The sequence below is a fragment of the Vulpes lagopus genome, chromosome 17 (genome assembly GCF_018345385.1).
Source record: "Vulpes lagopus strain Blue_001 chromosome 17, ASM1834538v1, whole genome shotgun sequence".
NCBI classification, from domain to species: domain Eukaryota; kingdom Metazoa; phylum Chordata; class Mammalia; order Carnivora; family Canidae; genus Vulpes; species Vulpes lagopus.
Window position 1 is genome coordinate 42,964,175 of NC_054840.1, and position 22,836 is coordinate 42,987,010.

A 22,836-nucleotide genomic window follows, 5' to 3' on the forward strand; every position below is an offset into this window, starting at 1 on the left:
GGCACCGGTACTGCGGCCCCTGACCCTGACCCTGACCCTGACCCCGACCGGGCACACAGGTAGCCGGCAAGGAGCGCTGGCACTGCCGTGCCAGTATGGTGCAGACTTCCTCTGTGCCCCCCTCAGACCCCGGGGACCGCCGAGGGGCCTGGGATTGCTTCGGGGGCTCCCGGGAGTGGTTGCCTGCAGCACCACTAAAATACCCTCTAAAGGGCTCTGAGCCAGGGCACTGGCCCTCCTTCAGAAGTAAGGGGTTTGGGGACCAGCTGGATCCAGCCTGTTTGATGAGAAAAATGGGTATTTCTGAGTTCAAGAGGCTCTTCTGCATTTGTGGGTAGGAAGACTAAAATTCACCAAAATTCGTATGACATGAGGGTTTTTTTTTTTTTTAAGGTTTTATTTATTTATTAGAGATGGGGAGAGAGGGAGAGGGAGGGAGGGAGGAGCAGGCTCCATGCAGGGAGCCCAACATGGGACTCGATCCAGGGTCTCCAGGATCACGATCTGGGCTGAAGGCGGCGCTAAACCGCTGAGCCACCAGGGCTGCCTGACATGAGGCTTTTTGAGTACATTTAAAGGCAATGAAAACACGCTGTTTTGAGACCCATAAAAGCCAAGTTATATTTCTCTTCTTCTCTCAGAGGTAATTGTGTCTTGGGAATAAAAGTCGTATACTTCAAAACAGTTCATGTTTCTGGGTAACACCTGTGTGCTTTTTCCGTTCCAGCTTCTCAATCCCAACTACATATATGACGGTGAGTTGTGTCACCTTGTTCCTTCAGTCTCACAGTGTCAGGTCTCCGGGGCCTGCTGTAGAACATTGGGATGTGACCTGGGGAGCGGGTTTTCTATGGCGCTCTGGGTGTGGGCGACAGTCTCATTTGCGTGTTAGGGTTGGCGGGTGTAGGAAGGGAGCCAGGGATGACCAGTATCACTCCTTTTTCCTGCAGTTCCCCCAGAATTCGTCATTCCCTTGAGTGAGGTCACGTGTGAGACAGGGGAGACGGTTGTTCTTAGATGTCGGGTTTGTGGCCGCCCCAAGGCCTCAATCACCTGGAAGGGCCCTGAGCACAACACCCTGAACAACGATGGTCACTACAGCATCTCCTACAGGTGAGGATGAGGCTCGCTGGCAGAGAAACTGCCCACTGTGACCGACACAGTCAACCCCATGGTTACCCTGGGCACCCTGACACCCGCCCACAAGGGAGCATTTCATACCAGGATGTGCAATAAAAATTAAAATTCCACTTGAAATTCCTTGCCAGTAATTCCTCTGTGATTTTCTGTGACCCCAAAGGAGATGGGGTGGGGGCAGTCACTGGGGGAGCTGCGCATTCGTGACCCACAGCGTGTTGTCATCTGTGTGGCAGTGACTTGGGAGAGGCCGCTTTGAAGATCGTCGGCGTGACCACAGAAGACGATGGCATCTACACCTGCATTGCTGTGAACGACATGGGTTCAGCCTCGTCTTCGGCCAGTCTGAGGGTGCTGGGTAAGCTGCATCCCTGAGCCGGTGGCACACCTCTCCCGGGACTCTCAGGTCCGGGGACCCCATCCTGCATGGACAAGCTCACCGTGGTCCAAGATGCTGGGCACTGAGTCACGTGTGGGGCCTTTCCAACCAGAGCTTCGAGTGGCAGACTGTGGTGTCTAGGGCATCCCGGGGCAAGTGACCTCTTGCACCTCTCAGGTCTTCGGGGAGGTTCATGGGCAGCTGAGCGTCCGGTGCCAGCCTCCGAGTCAGAACATGGGATGTTCTGTGCTCCCCGTGCTCAAAGCACATCCTCGTATTTAATTTGACACTTTGGCTCTGAGAGAATCTTCTCGAAGTTGGTCTTGCATGGACTGGAGGGGAAAGGAAGCAGTGTGGTAGAGGCCTGTGCAGGCTCTGTGCTTCCCTGACACCCTAACAGCATCCCTCCATGAGCGCAGGGCAGCCATGGTAGGGCCCAAGTCACTCTGGTCTGAACACCCTTGCTCTCTCCATAGCCCAGCAAGTCCTTGTTCTCCCCTTGGCCAGACTGTGAGCTACTGGAGGCAGAAGCCACATCGTAGGCCCTTTTACGTTTCCTCTGGCTGCATTGGACACATAGGGATGCTCAGTAGGCAACATGTACCAGTTGATTTGCAGCTACAGCTTCTCAGAAGGCCAACTGTGCTGTACCCGGCTGCTGACATTTCTTGTGCATCCTTCAGTGGCACAGGGCCTAGGAAACTGCTTCCAAGAGCAAAAATAAGAATCTGAACAAAAGTGAACTGAGTCCAGGAGCGCCCTTTGTGTAGACCACGAAAGAATTGGCATTTTTATTATATATATCTTCATCCCAGATATTTTAACCTCCTTAAGCCAGAGAAAGAAAATGATCTGATTCACAAGGAAGAAAGAAAGTCTTGAATTTAAAAGTGAAGAATCTCCAGCGTTCTAATTTGTAAGAGATGTCCCAGAAACCACACAGATGACTTTTGCTTGATAATAAATCAACAGCAAAAGCTAAAGGAGCTTAAGGAGACAGAAGATTCCACCTTGGAGATGCGAGTGAGAAAATCATGGAAAAGGAAGTGTAGGTTTATTTCTATCACGTAAATCCATCTCTTTTTGTCCTAAGTCCCAATCTGCAGCATGTATTTTCCCTTCTAGCACAACTTCATTCCGATGCACCACAGTCGAGATGCTCAGTAGCCATGTGTGGCTGCCATATTGGACAGTGCAGGCCTCTAGACTTCTTCCCCAAGATGTGCCATGTAAACCAAGTTCAGGGGAGATGATGCTTTTCTTGCAGGTCCAGGGAGTGATGGGATCATGGTGACCTGGAAAGACAACTTTGACTCCTTCTACAGCGAAGTGGCTGAGCTTGGCAGGTACAGTATAAAACCCAAAGCCCCTCCAAGAAAGCAGAGTGTATGACCTAACTCTCCATAAGAGCAGGTTGGTAAAATTAAGCAGTGTATTTTGCCATAGTTGGGAGTTATTTGAGTTATATTTAAAACATAACCTGTCATTGCCTTTTGATATTAAACATTGAAGGAATAAAGAGGATGTTTTCAGCTTGGGTTCCAAGAGAGAGTTAAGGTCTAATACTATAAGCCATCCATTAATGGAAAGACTTAAGTCCTCTGCTGTGCATCTAGGACCGTACCAGCTGTGTCCCATCCTTGAGAAGTCACAGGAGAGTCACTCAGACCCTTCTCTGTGGGACTTCATTCTCCTGTGGAGTCCCAGCTGAGAGAGACTGAATGTGTCCTTGAGGTTGGGAATGTGGAGCGGCAGGGTACTCCTGCCCAAAAAGAGACAGGGGCAGCCAGGCCTGGGGCAGTGGCTCAGCGGCGCCCCGAGGCCCCCAGGCAGGCTCCTCTGACTTGGCTGTCCACACAGCACTTCTCCACTTCTCGGGTCATGACCCATGTGGCGAGGAGGAGGTCAGGAGCACAGCAGCTGAGCACAATTGTCCTCTTTTTAAGAGACTTGCCAAGAAGCCCCCCCCCCCCCCCCCAGCAGCAGCCTCCTACCGTCCAGCGGCCCGACTGGGTCATGTGGCTCAGCTTCGCATACTTGTATGGATTGGGCTGATGGGTCCATCACTTACCCCTTGCTGCCTGATGCACACCACTCGCTGTCACTTCTGGCAACATGTGAATAATCAGGCAGGCCTTCTATTGGTTTCTCCTGGGCTCAGGTGGCTGGGACACTGGGCCTCTGTCCACAGAGACTTTCATCCTGGGCTTCCTCACGTCATGGAAGAAGCATGTCAAGATGCAAAAGCAGAAGCTGCAAGGCCTCTTAGGGCCCAGCCTCAGAAATCAAGAGCCATGCTTCCTGTGCATTGTGGGCCCGAAATCCCACCAGCCAGGCCAGATTGAAGGCTGGGGAGATAGACTAAACAAACCTCTGTGGAGGAGGAGGAGCAAAGTGGTGTGGCCATGTCAGCCCTCACAGGTTTATTTCTATCCCTCATGTTCCCCAGTGCTCTCCTCCCATCACACAGTAGCAGGCTCAGACGCGAGGTCCAAGAGCCTCCAGGTCAGGTCAGCGTGCTGCTGAGGCTTGCTAAGGTGCGGTTCACTGGGTACAACCTCAGAAGCTGTGGGCTGCAGGTGGGTGACCCACCCCATACATGCATCCCACAGAGGCAGGCTGCAGGCATGGCGATGCCAGTAGACCTTCTCCTCAGTAGGAGGGGGTGCGGGTGACGACAGCCACCAGGTACAGCTCAAGCTTCTTGACCTGGTCAAGAAGATTTTCCATGAAAGCAGAGGTGGAAGCTGCTTGGCGAGTCCTACAACGTCACCTCTGCCCATTCAGAGGCCAGGAGGTCACGTGACCTGCCCAGATGCAGGGTGAGGAAATGGGGCATGCCTCTAGGAAGGAGAGGAGACAGCCGCATGGCTGAGAGAACCAGATACTGTTAGGCTTCCTCGGGGTCATGGGGGCCGCCCCTCCTCCACGAGTGGCCAGGGAGAGCCAGGCCTGTGGAAAGGCTTGGGTCACCAGCTAGCAGGGGTAGCCTGCCTCCAGCCCCATAAGGTTACCAGAGTCTTTTCTCTGTGATGTACTCAGAGTCCTCTGAAAATTATCTTCTCAACCTATTTTCTAGGGGCAGATTCTCTGTCGTTAAGAAATGTGATCAGAAAGGAACCAAACGAGCAGTGGCCACTAAATTTGTGAACAAGAAGTTGATGAAGCGTGACCAGGTCACCCATGAACTTGGAATCCTGCAGAACCTCCAGCACCCGCTGCTTATTGGTCTCCTTGATACCTTCGAGACCCCCACCAGCTACGTCCTGGTGTTAGAAATGTGTGTACACACCCATTTCCTTCCCCAGTTTGTAAGCCTCAGGCTCAACTTTCAGTGATTTTATTGTTGTTTGTTCTCTAAGGACAGAAATCAGGATTTCAGAATCCACAGAACTCGTAAAATACATATATGTGTGCCTATTGTCAGAGACCACGGTTCTAGAGCATTCCGGTAATAATAGAAAGAAGTATAGTCTATAGCACACGTGTCCAAATGAGGGAGCAACGAGCCTAACATCACAACACCTCAGCACCACCCTGGTAGCTTCTGGGTCTCGGCCAACCTGAAGATGCCACGTGGTTCTCAGGATCCCCGAGGAGCCAGGGGAACCTTGCGGGTGCTCAGAGTGGGCTCCCTGAGACCTTGAGGCCTTGCTCATGTCCAGTCCTGCCCCTCAGAGCTCCAGCCCACTGCAGGATGGTCAGAGAGGAGGAGAAGATACACCCTGCCCAGAGAAGGTCCTTGGGAGAGGGCTGGGCCTTCAGCCAGAGCAGCCCCCCAGGCCCTTTGGTGCTTAGTGAGCTCTGCATATACCTGAGTAAATGGCTTGATCTCCTAAAGAAAGAGTTTGAAAACTGACCCAAGAGCAGTGGTCCTCCTTTGAGGGTAGTTTTGCCCCCCAGGGGACATCTGGCCATGTCTGGAGACTATTTTGCTAATCACAACTTGGGTTGAGGGGTGCCACCGGCATCTAGAGGGGAAAGCCCAGGGATGTTGCTCAGCATCCTGCAGGACCCGGGATGGCCCTGCACACAGTTATCTGTCCCAAAGTGCTAGCAGTACCAGGGTTGGGAAGCCCACCCTAGAACATTCGGGCCTCTAGGAAATATCTTAGCATTTAGTTGTGTTTAAACTCTGTTCCTTCTTTTGTAGCAGAAAGTCCTTTCATATATTTTCCTGGATTTACAACTCCTTTTCCACTGGCAAAAGCAAACATGTGTCATGTTGTAGTGCCTGATGCATTCTCAAGTGGAAAGGGTAGGACAGGCGGGAGGAGCACCCCCACACCTCTAGGGGCACCTTCCCCATGAAGTGACAACGGGCTCGGGTTTCAGGGGCCTCCTCGCACAGACTCCCATCAGGGCCCTGTGTCTGATTTTCTGTTAGTTGTATTCTTTTTCTTAACTTAGAAGTGCCTTCAAGGGGCAAGGCTGGGACGGGCATGTTTCAGGGGCACCTGCACCCAGGGCTGCACTGCCAACAGCTCCTGCCACAACGTCATGGGCCTGTTCCAGCCCCTCCGTCTGGAATAGCAAACCTATCAGATGGCAGAGGGAGTAGGGCAGGTCCCCCGGAGGCTGCCGCCTAAACTGTGCATCATGGGCAAAGGGCAGTTCGGTGGACTTGGGGCCTGGGCACATCCCAGGCTGGCTTCAGTCCATGTTGTGTCTTTCAGTGGCTCCGTGGCCTGGGGCTCCTTTCTCACCCCTGGCATTCTTTAGTCTTGCCATAGAGAGGGTTCTCATGGGGTCAGGATGTCCAGGCGGAGACCTGGCCCCTCAATATCTGGGAGAAAGATGCTGCTGTCTAACCACTACTCATCTGGGGGTTGTTAACAAGAAATCCTAAAGTCCTTAAAAATCGACAACTTCTGTTTCTGGCTTAAAATTTAAGTGTGTTCAGCTGTCCCTTCTTTTTAGTGGAAAACTGAATGGTTAAGTCTCACCGGACTGTTACTAGAATTTGCTACCAAATTCTCCTCTGTTCCTCCTCGTTAGCAGACAAGTGGCTGGTTTTCATTTGAGTTTCTATTTCGCAGACAGAGCAAGCAGGTAGCCAGACATTCAGAGAGCCTCACTGCAGCTGTGGCCTTCACTTGAGCCCAGCCGGAGGACCTTGGGCAGGAGCCCCTGACCCGCGGGCAGCGCCTTCTCAGTGGTTTTTAACTATTGACAGGAATTCACAGTAGGAAGCCTCCTGAGTCCAGCATGAGATCAGAGGCCGTGGTTAACAGGTGTTCCCTCAGCCCCCCAGCTCTCCATTTGGTGAAGGGGAGCTCTGGGGTCATTCTGACTGAAGGCCGGGTATTGGTGTGCTTGGTTGCAAGGCTTAGGACTTCACAGCCTGCGGGACTGGGGGCAGGGAGTTGGGGGGGGGAGGGGGCGGTCCTCCGGCCCCGGCCACGAGTGAGCAGAGGCAGCACCTCTTACCTGTAAGGTGGCTGGCAGGGGTCAGTCACCACACCAAGTCCTCCCCACTCCCCTCAGAGCGAGGAACTGGTGTGAAGCCAGATTCGGGGCTGCAGGTGTGCTGGGGAACGCCCCAGCAGCACCTCCCAGAGCTGTCATCTCATCACGTCCTTGACGCCTGCTTCCTTACTCCCAGTGTCTCATTTGGCCTTTGCATTGCCCGTCTTACGGGTGACAAAACGAAGGCCCCGCTGCATCCTACAGCAAATGCTTGCAGAGCGTCTGTGGCGCTCCTGGCGTGGCTGTTAGCTTGCCCAGGCCATCCCCTCCACATCAAGGAGGCCGGAGTTCACTTTCCTTTCCCCTTTCCCACTCCCTCTGAGGGCTGAGCGGCCTTGTACCCACTTATATCCATAGTGAGGCTGAAAAGAAATCCCCCTCTGGCTAGAGCTGTGCCCTTAGGTGGAGGCAGGATCCTGACACGCCAGGCTCATAGGACATTAACTGTGAGGAATGTTAGGAAGCAGACACAGCTGTGTTTCCTGTTACACTGGAGAGGTCTCTACAGTGGCCCAGCGCCGTGATGACTATTGCACACGTTCCTGCCTCCACAGGGCTGACCAGGGGCGTCTCCTGGACTGTGTGGTGCGATGGGGAGACCTCACTGAAGGGAAGATCAGGGCGTATCTGGGGGAGGTTCTGGAAGCCGTCCAATACCTTCACAACTGCAGGATAGCACACCTGGACCTAAAGGTTAGTGGGGCTCCTGGGCCGAGGCCAGCATGTCTGACTGCACACAGGGGCCTCCTCTCAGCTTGTCCTCTGCATCCCCCTTGGAAGGGACAGGGGACGAGTAGGAGGAGGTGGGCAATGATACGAACAGTAGAGTATTAGGTAAAACATTCGAGGTCTTCACACAGTTCATGAGTTCTGTGAGGTTTGCGAGGCTGGTGTGGGGCTGGTTCCGTGGTGGCTGGGAAAGGAAGGTAGATGTCACCGTTAGTGGTAAGAGTGGAACAATCACCCAGCTTCCTGGGCCGCACTTTGCCACACGGCTGCTTCATGCCAACCTGGCAGGGGCGCTGTCTGCCGAGCAGGGGCAGCACTCCGTCCCGGCCGGGGCTGCTTCCTCCGCGGCGGCCTGCATGCCAAGAATTTCATCCTGCCCTGCACGCAGTTTCTTCAGTTGACCTCGTTAGATTCCTGGTGAGCCGCACCGTGAGCTTGAGATGGGGACCGTGGAAATGACGGTTATCTTCCTGTCTTCCAGCCTGAAAACATTCTGGTGGATCAGAGTCTGGCCAAGCCCACGATCAAACTGGCCGATTTTGGAGATGCTGTCCAACTCAACACGACCTACTACATCCATCAGTTACTGGGGAACCCTGAGTTTGCAGCCCCCGAAATCATCCTTGGGAACCCCATCTCCCTGACCTCGGATACGTGGAGTGTTGGAGTGCTCGCTTACGTGCTTCTCAGCGGCGTGTCCCCCTTCCTCGACGACAGTGTGGAGGAGACCTGCCTGAACATTTGCCGACTAGACTTTAGTTTCCCGGAGGACTGCTTTAAAGGTGTGAGCCAGAAGGCCAAGGAGTTCGTGTGTTTCCTTCTCCAGGAGGACCCTGCCAGGCGTCCCTCGGCTGCGCTGGCCCTGCAGGAGCAGTGGCTGCAGGCGGGCCACGGCGGTGGCAAAGGCGCGGGCGTCCTCGACACGTCCAGACTGACTTCCTTCATTGAGCGGCGCAAACACCAGAACGATGTTCGACCTATCCGTAGCGTTAAAAACTTCTTACAGAGCAGGCTTTTGCCTAGAGTTTGACCTGTCTTGGAGTTCTTTCTCATTCTCTTTCACCTGCCAATCAGCTGTTAATTTGAACCTTGAAGAGAAACAAACCAACAGAACTGATCAGCTGCCGTTTGTTCATCGTGTGACGTCGCGCTCCGGGTGAGCTGTGCTCGGCGGCGTGTGGGACCCCGGAGCACGCTGTGCTGGGGTGGAGGACCTTTTCGTACACTCTTCATGAGCGGAGACAGCATTGCTGTATCACAGTCTTTTATTCAGGTTTCTGCAAAAAAAATAAATAAAAAGAAACTTTTTTAAACGAACATGAATAGAATTTTGCAAATTTAACCTTTTCCAAGATTTATTCAAGGAAACAAAATGCCTCTGTTCAACCACTGGTGTTAACGAACAAAACAGAGGTACCAGACCCCTCTGGGGAGGACTCACCCTCGCAGTGGTCGGTCCGCATGGCCTCGTCCAGAGCTCAGGGTCCACCTGGCTCTGAGCTTCTCCAGCCGCCAGGTCAGCGTGCGCGTCTCACTGGGACGCCAGACGGGGCTCCTGAAATGTACGTTCAACCTCAGACTTTTGCATAAAAATAGAATGAGTCGTTCTGCTCTGATGAAATGTAGGCCTTACTTGTATATAAGCCTGGTCCTGCCTCCCGTCTGTCCTTCCCCCTCCAGCCTTCCCTCTGACTCCCCACCTGCTGCCCGGGGGCTTCCCCTGGGGGAGGTCACAGGGCTCTGCCCATCTGCCCAGGACAGCAGGTCGGTTTCCTCCCCACACACCCCAGTGGTCGCCACCCCGTGTCCCCCACCCTCAAGCCGTCAATCAGATTGTTGAGCAGTATACAGTCGGATGAAAATACTGTAAATGCACTCATTGGGGGTTTGGGTTTTTTTGGTTTTATTTCATATCATGTGCAATGTTGTGGCTTTAACATTTTATGCAACTATTTATGAAGACCTCTGTTGTACCTGTAATAAATATATAGAAAAAGCACATACTTCGTACAGTGAACTTTATGGTTTTGTGTGTGTGTCGGGGGTGGGGCGGGGGGGTAGAGGGTCGTAGACCTGTGCCATCAGTTCAAGGAGATTTAACTCTTCGTGAAATTTGTCATTTTGAGGACTGTAAAAAGTGATTTCATACTCTGAATATAAAACTGGATAATAGGGTAATGTTTTAAAATTTATTATGCTATTATTCAGAATGCCAAAGTATTATTTTTTTTTCCAAAATCAGTCTGGACATTGACTACTTTTTAGACTTTTTGATGTTCAACTTTCTGTACAAAAATTGGCTGGATTTTGAGCTTTTGGTAAGAAATAAAAGCCAATAAAGCGCTAGCCACCTTGAGGCTGGCGTCCGAAGTCTGTGTCACTGTGGCCGAATTCACGCTGCGCGGGGAGGCCTTTGAACAAGCCGTGGGGTTTCTGGGCACGCTTGACTTTTTTTCTGGATGTCTTTTTACCTTCATTGTGTGAAATACACTAAAAGAGAGACCAGCCTACTTCCCCAGCCAGCCAGACACCCGGGTCTTGAGCCATAAACTGGCGTAGTTAAGCTTTGCCGCTTCCAATGTATTTTATTTATTCTTTTGTTGGATTTTTGTTTCTTGTAAAATTGTACAGAAACTTTTTAAAAGAAATTGGATTCAAAACTGGATGTGTATTCGTAACCTCACAACGTTTATTTGTGTATTTCTTTTATTATTTCAGTTAAATTTTTACATTATTTTGCATGTATATTTCTTTGTACAGAGACCTTACATGTTTACACAGTATGATGTGATGTAAATATTTTATTTTGCCATCAGTTATTTTAAAAAATTAAACATATTTGCCTGATTTTTGTGTTAGGCCTTTTATTTGGTCACTATAGAATCCAAAAGAGAGACCTCACCGAGGAAGATTGAAGACTGGCCTCTCCTAGGTTGGGCGGGGAGTCGGAGGGGAGAATGTTCCGGACTGGGAAACTGCTGTACGTGGCCAGAAATGGGAGCTGGTTAGGTGCCTGCAGATTGGTTCCCAGAACCCAGACTCCGAAGACACTGGTGCACAGACCACATTTCAGCAGCTCATGGAGCAAAGATAAGCAAGCTTAACGTCCAGACGGACCCAAGAACGTGAAGCCCTTGGGTTCAGCATCAGTGTTACGAGCAGACCCACGTTGCTGCACCTGCAGAGACCTCCCCGTGGCTGCTGAGGGACAGCCACACGGGAGCCACAGGGTCCTGGGCATTTGGACAGGTGTGAAAGGTGACTTAGGCACTTAGCACAATAGTTCTATTATCCCCCAGATTCCTCATGCCCCTTCCCTGCCAGGGGTGACCACTGTTCTGATTTCTATCATTCTTAGGTCAGTTTACCTTTGAATTCATATAAGTGGAATCCTACAGAATGTACTTCTTAAAATCAAGCTAAACGTTATTGTGCGATCACAGTAGATGTACGTGCGGTTGTATGAAATGTCCCCTTTACTCTGTTTTCCCATGTGATAATGTCTTGAAAGCATATCCTGTCACACACAGGATAGTGACTGTGATACACTCAAGGTACAGGGCGTCCCATTGCCACTGGGATCCCCACAGCCCTTCTGTAGCCCCCACCCCTAACCCTCCCTTAATCTCTGTCAACCACTAATCTGTGCTCCATGTCGGTAATTTTGTCACTTTGAGAACATTAAATACATGGAATCTTACAGTATGTGTATTTTTGAGATGGATTTTTCAGCTGAGCATCGTTCTCGGAAATTCATCCAGGTTGTTGTATATGTGCATAGTTCTCCTTTCGGGTGCCTGGGAGGCTCAGTGGTCAAGCATCTGCCTTGGGCTCAGGGCGTGATCCCGGGGTCCTGGAACCCAGTCCCACATCAGGCTCCCCACAAGGAGCCTGCCTCTCCCTCTCCCTGTGTCTCTGCCTCTCTCTGTGTGTCTCTCATGGATAAATAAACACAATCTTAAAAAAAAAAATTAGTTTTCCTTTTTATTCCTGAGGAGTATTCCATGGTATGGATGTACCATACCTTAACTGTTCACCCATGGAAGGACGTCTGGATTTTTTCTGGCTTTTAGCTGTTACAAATAAAGCTTCTAAGAACATTTGTGTGCAGATTTTTGTATGAACCTAAGTCTCTTGTTTCTTTGAAATAAATGCCAGACAATTTAATGATCACATGGCAGTTACAAATTTGATTTAAGGGGTAGCCAAACTTCTCCAGACTCCCATTTTACATTCCCACCAGCATCTGAGTAATCCAGTTTCTTCACATCAGCCAACGTTTGCTGTTGTCACTATTTTTTTTTAATTTAGCAATTCTAACAAGTGCAGGGTCATAAGTTATTGTGGTTTTAAGTTTATTTCCCTCATGGTTAATGATCTTGCTCATCTTTCCATGTACGTATTTGCCATCTGTATCCTGTTCAATGAAATGTCCCTTCATGTCTTTTGTTCCTTTTCTCATTAGATGAGTTTTTTATTAAGTTTTAAGAGTTCTTTATAGAGATGTGGCTTGCAAACATCATCTCCCATTTCATCTTAACGGGATTTTTCACAGAGAAAGATATTTTAATTGTGATGAAGTCCAATTTATTAATTCATTCTCTGTGGATCAAGCTTTTTGGTGTCAATTCTAAGAACGTTTTTTTTTTTTTTTCACCTAGCCGCAGAGTGAAGTTTTTTAACCTAAGGTTTTTTTTTTTCTAAACGTTTTTAAGCTTTATATTTTACATTTAATTTCATGATCCATTTTAAGTTAATTTTCGTATAAGGTATAAAATTTAGGTTGAAGGTTTTGGGGACATTTTTTGTCTTCTTGTTTTTGTTCACATTTTGCAGAATGAAGACCAGTTTGTGTGTGTGTGTGTGTGTGTGTGTGTGTGTGTGTGTTTCAGTGCCATTTGTTGGAAAGGCTACTCTTGTGTCAAAAATCAGTTGGGCCTATTTATGGAAGGCCCAACTGAACCCAAACAGAACCCTATTTCTCGGTTCTGTTTCTGGGTTTTCTACCCTGTGATCTAATTCTCTTTCTCCAGCAATCCTACTGTCTTGATTACCGTAGCTGTACACAAGGTCTTGAAGTCAGGTAGACGGCACTGCTCCTCTCACCTTATTTTTCTTTTTCAAAAATTTTTAGCTATTCTAGTTCCTTTGCCTTTCCATATAAACTTTAGAATAGTCTTGTCTACATCTAAATATATCTTAACTCAGATTTTTATAAGAGTTGCATTAAGCTTGTTTATCAATTTGGGGAGAATTTGTACCTTCTGTTGAGTCTCCAATCAATATAATATGGTTCTCCATTTATTTAAATCTCATTTCTTTCATCAGCATTTTGTAGTTTTACAAGTTCTTATATATGGTGGCTAGAATTATACCCAAGTATTTCTTCTTTTTTAAAGCAATTATAAATTGCATCATACTTTTAATTTTGGTGCCCATGATTTTATTGCTATTATATAGAAATTGAAACTGATTTTTGAAGGTTTATTTTTTTAATCCCATTCTCTCTAGGAATTTTCTTTACCCTGGCATCTACTTTCTCTGATATTAATGTAGTTCCCCCCCACTCTTTTTTTCTAATTAATGTTTGCATATGTCTTTTTCCATCCTTTAACTGTCAATACACTTACACCTTTATATGTAAGTAGATTTTTCGTCAACAGCATACAGTTGAGTAATATTTTTTAATCCACTGTGCCCACCATCTCTATCTTTAATTAGTGCATTTAGATCATTTAGATTTAATGTATTCCTAAAGTTAAGGCCTAGCCTGTTCATTTTTTGGTTTACTGTTCCTCTCTCTGGTTTTCATTTCTGTTTTCTTTTACTTGCCTTCCTGTGGGTTGCTTGAACACGTTTAGAATCCCATTTTGATCTGTACTGATTTTAAACATATCTCTTTGTCTGACTTTAGTGGTTGCTTTAGATATTACAGTGCATGTGTGTGTAAACTCCTCACAGTCTGCTGGTGTCATCATTTTACCAATTTGAGTGAAATACCAACACCTTACTTCTCTTTACATCTTGTTACCTTCTCTAGTTTACAATTGTTTTAAATATTCCTCTTCTGAAATTTAGAATCACATCACACAATATTGTGATTTTTGCTTCAACCATCAAACATAATTCTTTTTAAAAGTTTTTTTTTATTTATTCATGAGAGACACAGGGAGGCAGAGACACAGGCAGAGGAAGAAGCAGGCTCCATGAAGGGAGCCTGACATGGGACTTGATCCCAAGTCTCCAGGATCATGCCCTGGGCCAAAGGCGGCACTAAACTGCTGAGCCACCTGGGCTGCCCCATAATTTATTTTTTAAAAGATTTTATTTACTTATTTTAGGGACAACCTAAGTGGGGGAGGGCGAGAATCTCAAGCCTACTCTGAGTGCAGAGCCCCATGTAGGGCTCGATCTCATGACCCTGAGATCATGACCAGAGCTGAAACCAAGAGTGGGACACTTAACCAACTGAGCACCCAGGCACCCCCATCAAACATAATTTAGATGCCTTAATTTGCCATTCCTGATATTTTCCCTGGATTAGAATTCTGAGTTGACACTTTTCTTTCAGCACTTGAAAACCATTGTGCCACTTTCTTTAGACCTTCATGGTTTCTGATGAGAAATCTCTAGTCATTCAAATTTTTCCCGGATGGGGTGCCTGGGTGGCTGAGCTGGTTAAACTTCCAACTTGATTTCAGCTCAGGTCATGATCACAGGGTCATGGGCTCTGTGCTCAGGGGGGAATCTACTTAAGATTCTCTCCCTCTCCCTCTGCCCCTCCTCCTGCTTGCACATGGTCTCTCTCAAATAAATAAATCTGTTTAAAAAATGTCTCCTTGTAAGATGTTTTTCTCTTTCAAGATTTTTTCTTTGCTTTAGTTTTCAGAAGTTTGACTAAGAATGTCTTCGCATTGCATTTATTTGTGTTTATTCTGTCTGAGACTCACTCGGTTTCTTAAATCTGTATGTTTAGGTCCCTTGCCAAATTTGTTTCCAGTCATTTTATCAGGTGGTTTTAGAAGCCTCCTTTTTCCTTCTTCAAAGACATTAGTGACATTTTTGTTCTGGTTCCCTAAGTTTTTGAGGGAATTCATCCTATCACACGCAGGATATTGACACTGATACAGTCAGGGTGCGGGGCGTCCCATCGCCGCCGTTTCCTCATCACAGAATCCCCAGCAGACCCTGACCCTGGCCCTAAGCTACTTTCTTTATGCAGAGATTGGGCCACTCCTGTTCTGTATGCACAGACACACAGTCCTTCCTCTGTCCACTCCAGCTGAGTTTGTTTCAGTTGCAGGATTTCTGAGTTCTAAAATTTTATTTGGTTTTTCTGTATATCTTCTATTTGTTTGCTGAGGTGTTTGATCTTCTCATAGAAATGATTTCGAGGATGTTTACAATTATTCTTCAAAGGGTTTTTATCATTGCTGCTTTAAATTTTGTCAGATAATTCTAACATCCCTGTCGTCCATCTTATTGCTGATTTCTATTGCTTATTCTTTTCTCATGCCAGCTGAGATTTTCCTGGTTGGTATGATGAATGACTTTCATCTGAAATGGGGGCGTTTTAGGCATGAGGTTATGGGACTCTGGATCTCACTGAAGCCTTCTGATCTAGCTAGCTTCCGCTGCCATCATCCCATGGACTTGAGAATCTCCATAAGCAAACAAGAGGAAGAAGGCTGGGTGCTGGGCTGCCTCATTAATGGAGGTAAGGAGTCTGAATTCCATTGGCTTCCCCAGATGCTACAAGGATGATAAAAGTCCTGACTCTGCATGAGGCCTCCTCAGACACCCCCAGCGGGGAAGGGCAGGGACCTTGTTATCGCTCGGTAGGGGTGGAGTGGAAGTGTGGGCTCCCCACATAATCCTTGCTGCTGGCTGAAGGAGTAGGGCTTCTTGTTAGCACCCAGCAGTGACAAAAGTCTAGGCTCCCCCGCCCCCGCCCCGTCAGTCTTCGTCGGGTAGGGTCGGGGTGGAGGTCCCGGTGTTTTCTACCTTATCTGGCTAGAGGAGAGAAGCTACTGTCCACAAAAGTTTTCCATCTTCAGAGCTGACTTTTTGTCTATGGAGAGCAGGGTTTTGTCCAGACTTCCACTGTTTGCATCTGTTGACATTTCCAGGTTGCTGGCTGCTTCAGCGCTAAGACTGGGATGTATGAGGCAAAAAGAAATCCCAGAGAACCCACCACCTGTGCTTCCTCAGCCTGAGGCCCCAGCAGGGCTGTTTCATCCCCCTCTTGCGGCCTTCTCAGGTTCTTGCGCACAGCCTCTGGGGGGCTCTGTTGGACTTGGTTGGGAGACCAGAGCACCATTGCCAGAACACCATTGCCTCGCAGCAGCAGACGTGGAGTGTCCATGCTTCTCTCCTTATTTGTCAGTGTTGGGATTATGTGACACTGGTCTCCTGAGCAGATACAACTGCTTTATCTTATTTTCAGAGGTGACCGATGTTATCAGCTTTCAAAGGAAGAACTGCACAACCACCGACTGTCGGCACATTTCACAGCCTGGTGCCTTTTCTGCCGACTTGTTTCTGGTTCAAGTCTTACTTAACTACCAACAAGAGCCTCCTGCTCCTGGTCCAGAATATCCAGGGGAGGAGATGTGACAAGAGGTGCAGGGGACTGGTGGGCTTTGGGGAGAGAGCACTGAGAGTGGGCAGAGCTCTGCAGGGGCCCAGGTGGGAGGGCGTGCAGGGGTGCGGCTGCTCCAGCCTCAGGCATCTGGGGGAGAGAAGGGACAAGAACTGACCCAAAGGTGGAGTGCAGCGAACTGCTCCATGTTGTGAGGAAACAGCAGAGAGCTATGTCCCGGGCCCTGGAAGGGGAGCAGGGTTTCCAGGCAGCGGCCTCGGATCACTCCCACAAGGGCAGGCAGGCCAAGAGGAGGGTGCGATTCTGATGGAATTTGAGATGACCCAACATCTGCCTCCTCCAGTGTCTCTCCTTCCATTGGCCATTTATTTACAATTCAATTCAATTCTTTCCCCCATCCTGCCCCTGCCTGGGCCCTCTGCACCCCCACACTGACACCCCATCTTGTTGTGACTGCTTCTGCATCCTCTAATGTCGAGTTAGGTATCCTTTGGGGACAAGCCTTCCTGACACCCAGGAATGGCCTCTTCTCAATCTCTTAGGCCCTGTTCTTTCCCACATTGCACTTCCCTGCCTGAACTGATAAGCTTTGTTTCTTTGTTTTACTCCAGATGGTCAGCTCTGTGAGGGCAAGGAGCTGACCTGTCTCCATCACTGTTTCCGAATGCTCGGTCTATTTGCAGTAAGTAATCCCCTCTCATAATGCCAAGGTGTGTCCTACAAACCCTTCTGGGACAGCCTCTGCTTCCTGTGGGGCTTGTACCTGACAGACTGGAAGGGTGAAAAACCAAGGAACAGCCTTTAGAAGTCCAGGGTTCAAGATTTATGAGTTCTCTGAAGATTTTTTTTCTTTAATCCATGTCAGTAAAGCCCATGCAAAGGATTCTGCATTTTTATTGTGAAGTGTGGGCACCGTGTGTTTGCCAGCCCTGGTCAGTTGCTGTGTTGTACACTCCCAACTGCTCAATGAGTCGATGCAGGAAGCCTGTGCAGATGGTCAGTGTTCATTTCTTTCTTTCTTTTTTTAAAAAAATATTTCATGAGAGATACAGAGAAAGAGAAGCAGAGACATAAGCAGGCTCCATGCAGGAAGCCTGACGCGGGACTTGATCCTGGGACTCCAGGATCATGCCCTGGGCTGAAGGCAGGTGCTAAACCACTGAGCCACTCAGGGATCCCCTGTTCATTTATTTCTAACAATCCGGTAGGCTCTACAGGCCCCAACCAAGTTTTATCCAGATCAGGGTCATCCAAAAGAGCTTCTGCCATGATGGAAAATGTTCTGTATCTGTACTGTCCAGGATAGTAGCCACTAACCATGATGGCTACTGAGCACTTGAAATGTGGCTAATGCAACTAATGAGGTGAATTTTACTTTTGTTTAATATTAGTTATTTTAGATGTCAATAGTTCCTATATTGGACAGCATAGCTGGAGACACCTTGCAATGGGGAACTGTCCCAGGTAAACTCAGAAAGATCCTACAGAGCCACAGGTGGCTTCATGAAGTGTCAGAACAGTGATGACTAAGAAGCTTAAGGGAGGGGGGGGTCCATGGTGTGGGGAGAAAGGCCCCAAACTCTCTTCGCCTGGGCATGGCCCTGGCTATGATCCATGGACATGAGAATCTCCATAAGCAAACAAGAGTTTGGTTGCATGGAGGTAGCCTGCAAGAGGAAGAGGTTCTGACCTAGATGGGATGGAAGGACAGAGATTGATAATCCTGTGGAGAAACAGAATTGCTCAGAAATCAGCACACCCTCAGGCCAGCCACCCAGAAAGATGGCACCAGGTCTTGAGGACAGAGGACAGGGAAGGGGAGACTTTCTGGAGGCCAGGATTGCCCCAGAGGGGCAGGCATTGGAGGGGTCATAGGGAACTCAACACAGCTAGGGAAGATTGGGGGTTGGGAGGCAGAAGAAACTGCTTCCTCGGGACACCTGTGTGGCTCAGCGGTTGGGCACCTGCCTTCAGCTCAGGTCAGGATCCTGGGATCCAGGATCGAGTCCCACATCAGGCTCCCTGTGAGGAGCCTGTTTCTCCCTCTATGTCTCTGCCTCTCTCTCAGTGTGTATCTCATGAGTAAATAAATAAATCTTAAAAAAAAAAAAAAAAAAAGAAACTGCTTCCTCATTCCTCAAAATAGCACTGTCTGCTCCACTCAGTGCATCTAGTTTCTCATATGCATAAGCCTCAACATGTCTGTTGCTTAAGGAAATACATTCATTCCACATTTTTTGGATGAACGAATGAATGAATTCCACAGTTAGAAATGAGCATGTACAGGAATGCATCATCTGGCCAAGCAAGTGAATAATAAGAAAAATAAAATAACATTCTTGGGGTTAAGGGATGGGGAAATACATCAATCAGGGTCTTTTTGGGAACAGAAGTCACTCAAGGTGGAGAAGTTGATGGATTAAAAAGGAAGCAGGCAAGGAGAGGACTGGTGCCTCCCGTGGAGAGGGCATCCTTCACAGGAGTAGAGGCCCCTTTTGGATGGAAACAGCCACCCTGAGGCAGTGTCACAGCAAGGCAGGGAGCAGGGGGGTGTACTTCGTCATCCTTCCTCCTTCTGCTTCCTGCTGGTGCTCTCAAGCTGATTCCCACCAAAAGCCAGAGGACACAGGTTCCAGCCTCTGGAGCAGGGGTGCCTCAGAGGCCACAGAGAGAGGGAAGAGGAGGCAACATGTGAGTACGACACACGTCTTAGAGTCTACCACAGCAGCAAGTCCTGGACAGGCTGTGGAGCAGTGGGAGCTCATGTTCGTTGCTGGTGGCACTGCAAAGCTGAACAGCCACTCTGGAAGACAATCTAGCAGGTTCTCACAAAACTAAACGTATTCTCACTATGAAATCCAGCAATCATGTTCCTTAGTATTTACCCAAAGGAGTTGAAAACATGTCCACACAAAAGCCTGCGTGCAGATTTTTAGAGCAGCTTCATTCGTAATTGGCAAAACTTGGAAGCAGCCAAGATGTCCTTCGGTAGGCAGTGGACACATCAGCTGCGTTGCATCCAGTCCACGGAAGGTTATTGAGTGCTAGGCACGACACGGAGGAAAGGTAAATGTGTATTACTAAATGAGAGGTGTGGGTACGAAAAGGCTTACCACATACCATATGATTCTAACTCCATGACGTTCTGGAAGAGGCAAAATTCTGGGAGCCAGTAAAAAGGCCAGTGATTTGCTGGAGGCTAAAGGAGAGACAGGGATGAAGAAGCAGAGCTGAGGATTTACAGGGCGGTGGGAATGCATCTGATCCTGAATAGCACAGGTTTGAACTGCGTGAGTCCACTTATATGCAGGTTTCTTTTCAATAAGTGCAGCACAGGACTGTGAATATATTTTGTCTTATGATTTTCTTAACGTTAGCTTTATTTTAAGAATATGGTATATCATTCATATAACATACAAAATATGTGTTAGTTGATCATGTTATTGGCAAGGCTCTGGTTAGCAGTAGGCTGCTAATAAGTTTTGGAGGAATCAAAAGTTACACGTGGGTTTTCAACTGTGGAGGGGTCAGCACCCCACACTCTTCAAAGGTCAACTGTACCAGGTATGATATTGTGACGGGGGGTACACGTCATCATGCGTTTGCCCAAACCCAGAGAATGCACAACACCAAGTGCGGACCGTAATGCAGACTATGGACCTTGGATGATTATGATGTGTCACTGTGGGCTCATTAATTGTAACAAATGCACCACCACGGGGGTAGGGGGTTGGTATTAATAGCGGAGAGGCTGTGCATGCTTGGGTATATGAGAAATCTCTGTACTATATCCTCGATTTTGCTGTGAGCCTAAGACTGCTTTTTTTTTTTAATTTTGTTTAAAGAGACTCTTTTTTTTTTTAGATTTTATTTATTTATTCATGACACAGAGAGAGAGAGAGAGTGATATGATAGAGAGGCAGAGACACAGGCAGAGGGAGAAGCAGGCTCCATGCAGGGAGCCCGACGTGGGACTCCATCCTGGGTCAAAGGCGGTGTTAAACAGCTGAGCCACCCGGGCTGCCCCTAAGACTGCTTTTTAAAAATAAGGATTTTCTTTCTGTTTGGGGGGTGGGTTTTGTTTGGTTTTTGTTTTTGTTTTTGTTTGTTTTTTATTTTTATTTTTTAATGCAAGCCTGAGGGCATTGGCTCCCAGAAATGGTGCGACAATCCAAAGCCAAAGAGGGTTCATGGATGAAAAATAGCATGTGAAAGATGTGTCCCATCACTAGCTGTTGGAGAAAAGCAAATTGAGACTTGAGACCCTAGTGAGATGTCACTGACCCCCCTTTACGTTAGCCAAAACTAAAAATGACATCAACACCAAATGCTGGCAAGGAGGAGGAGAAACTGGATCACTCATATGTTGCCATTTGAACATAAAATGATAGTTACTCTGTAAAACAGGTGGACAGTTTAAGAAACTTACCATTTAAACCAGCAACCATACGCCTGGGCATTTACTCCAGAGAAACGAAAACTGACATCCACATGTAAACCTGAGCACAGTTGTTCACGGCGCCTGTATTTGTAATGACCCCAAACTGGAAACAACTACCTCGTCCTGCCACAGGCCTGCAGGTGAGCGGCTGAGCCAACTGGTGTGTCCCCACGGCGCCGCGGACATAATAATCACAAGTAACAAGCTATCGATCCGCGCAGCAGTCTGGATGGATCTCCAGGGAATGACGCTGGGGGAGGAAAAGCCAAACTCAGAAGCGGAGAACTAAACACTTGTGTTGTACCAAATCAGTTTGCTGGGTTTGCTGTCACACTACAGTTACTTAAAATGTGACCAATCTAGCTGAAGGGTAGAAGGAACTTCCCAGTACTATCTTTGCAACTTTCTGTGAATTTATAATTATTTCAAAGCCAAAGCCAAAAAACAAAAAACCAAAAAAGCCTTGACCTTCTCGCAGGCAGCCAGCGCAGAGCCGCAGAGCCGCAGAGCCGCAGAGCCGCAGAGCCGGCCTGGCCCTCCTGTTTGGGCAGGAGCATCCCCACCTGCCTAGGCGCCCCCAGGATAGGCTTCCCAGGCCTGGTGAACACCTGAAAGTCCAAGCTGCCAGGCTCAAGGCCCCAGGAATACTCTTCCCTCCCCGCTCCGAGGCCGCCCCACCCCGGGGGTGCTCCCTGCAGGGCCCCTGCCCACCCCTGCCCACCCCCGCCCACCCCCGCCCCATGCCCCATGCCGGAGCCCAGCCCTGTCCCAGGGCCACGAAACCAGGAGGAACTCTCTCAGTGGGAAGAGAAGCCCGCTCCCTTGGGCTGAGTTCAAACTTTTGGTTGGCAAGGGTATGGCCTCCCTCTGGCTACTTGGAAAGGGAACTCTAGGGCCTTTGGTGTTTCTGTGGCCCAGGGCACCCTGGAAATCTCACCGCTACCTCCACACCCATACTTGTATAGGAAATTTTATTCATGACCCCTGATTCCTTCGGGGCCACCATCCAGCTGAGAAGTTGGGACCTGCTGCTTCTGCCGAGGTGGACGTGCACAGGCCGTCCTCATCCTAACACAAACCCCATGAGCAAACCTCCTTCAACTGCCAAATGTCAGGAGGCTTCCGCTGCTTCTTGCATGCTGATTCTGGGCACCGTTGCCGCACAGGTTGTTTCTAATGATGGTGCCAACTTCAAAGTGTGTATTTGTGTTGACAAGGCTGCTTGCTTCGACAATTAAGCTGCACTTCTTAAATCCTTGCTTACAATGCTGCCATATTTGAACGAAGACTTTCATAGAGCTATAGGGCATTTCACAGGTGCCAGAAAAATGAAAGCATAGGTTTATTGATTTTAAAACAAAAGATAATATCTATAACACTAAATGGAAAATACCATCCCTTGCAGTAGGTCCCATATAGCATTTTAACATGAGACCATGCCCTTCACTTTTAAATGACATTCAGGAGAAATAATCTGTTCAAGTATTGGCTGCAGATGGCATTTGGTCCTTCGCCGGGGAGCATAGCAGTCGTCCCCTTTCATTTAAAGAGCTGAAAGATAAGCTAAGTAATTACAAGAAAAAGAGCTCAACCCAATGGCTTTCATCTTTAAATCAGAAACCTGGGAAGAGGTTCCACAGTTGAGAAGTTTGGCGGCACCTGCTCCTCACTTAGCCTGATCTCACTGCAGGTGGGTGTCTTTATCACTTCACCTAACAAAAATTACTATCGGTTCTGCTTTGTGATTGAAACTAGTGGGGTCTGAGCTGGATGTAGAGCAAAGTGGTATTAAAACACTAGCTCCAGGAGCACCAGGCCGGCTCAGTGGGTAGAGCATGTGACTCTTGATCTTGCAGTCATAAGTTCAAGCCCCACATGGGGTGTAGGGATAACTTAAAAAATAAGCTCTTTTAAAAAAAATTAAATAAGTCCTAGCTCTAGACAAGAATTTCCAGTTCCACACTACTGATTACCCATTGGCACCTCACATTCTAAAGTGCTTCCAAGTTTGGACAGCAGGCAAATCTAAGAATGTTTTCCTCTAGAATAACTTCTAAGAAATTTGAGAAGCTGAGGGGA

General features: G+C 48.3%; 1 protein-coding gene across 2 annotated transcripts in view; it reads left to right on the top strand.

Moving 5' to 3' along the window:
- The window catches only part of TRIO (trio Rho guanine nucleotide exchange factor), a 356,231-nt gene extending 345,670 nt beyond the window's left edge, over nucleotides 1–10,561 (top strand). For both annotated transcript variants that reach the window (XM_041731545.1, XM_041731546.1), the window contains exons 51-57: nucleotides 728–755; nucleotides 951–1,113; nucleotides 1,374–1,495; nucleotides 2,784–2,862; nucleotides 4,596–4,796; nucleotides 7,540–7,678; nucleotides 8,196–10,561. In XM_041731545.1, coding sequence (XP_041587479.1) covers nucleotides 728–755; nucleotides 951–1,113; nucleotides 1,374–1,495; nucleotides 2,784–2,862; nucleotides 4,596–4,796; nucleotides 7,540–7,678; nucleotides 8,196–8,744 — 1,281 coding nt within the window. In that variant the 3' untranslated portion in view covers nucleotides 8,745–10,561. The remainder of the gene's footprint in view (nucleotides 1–727; nucleotides 756–950; nucleotides 1,114–1,373; nucleotides 1,496–2,783; nucleotides 2,863–4,595; nucleotides 4,797–7,539; nucleotides 7,679–8,195) is intronic.
- Nucleotides 10,562–22,836: the final 12,275 nt, after the last annotated feature.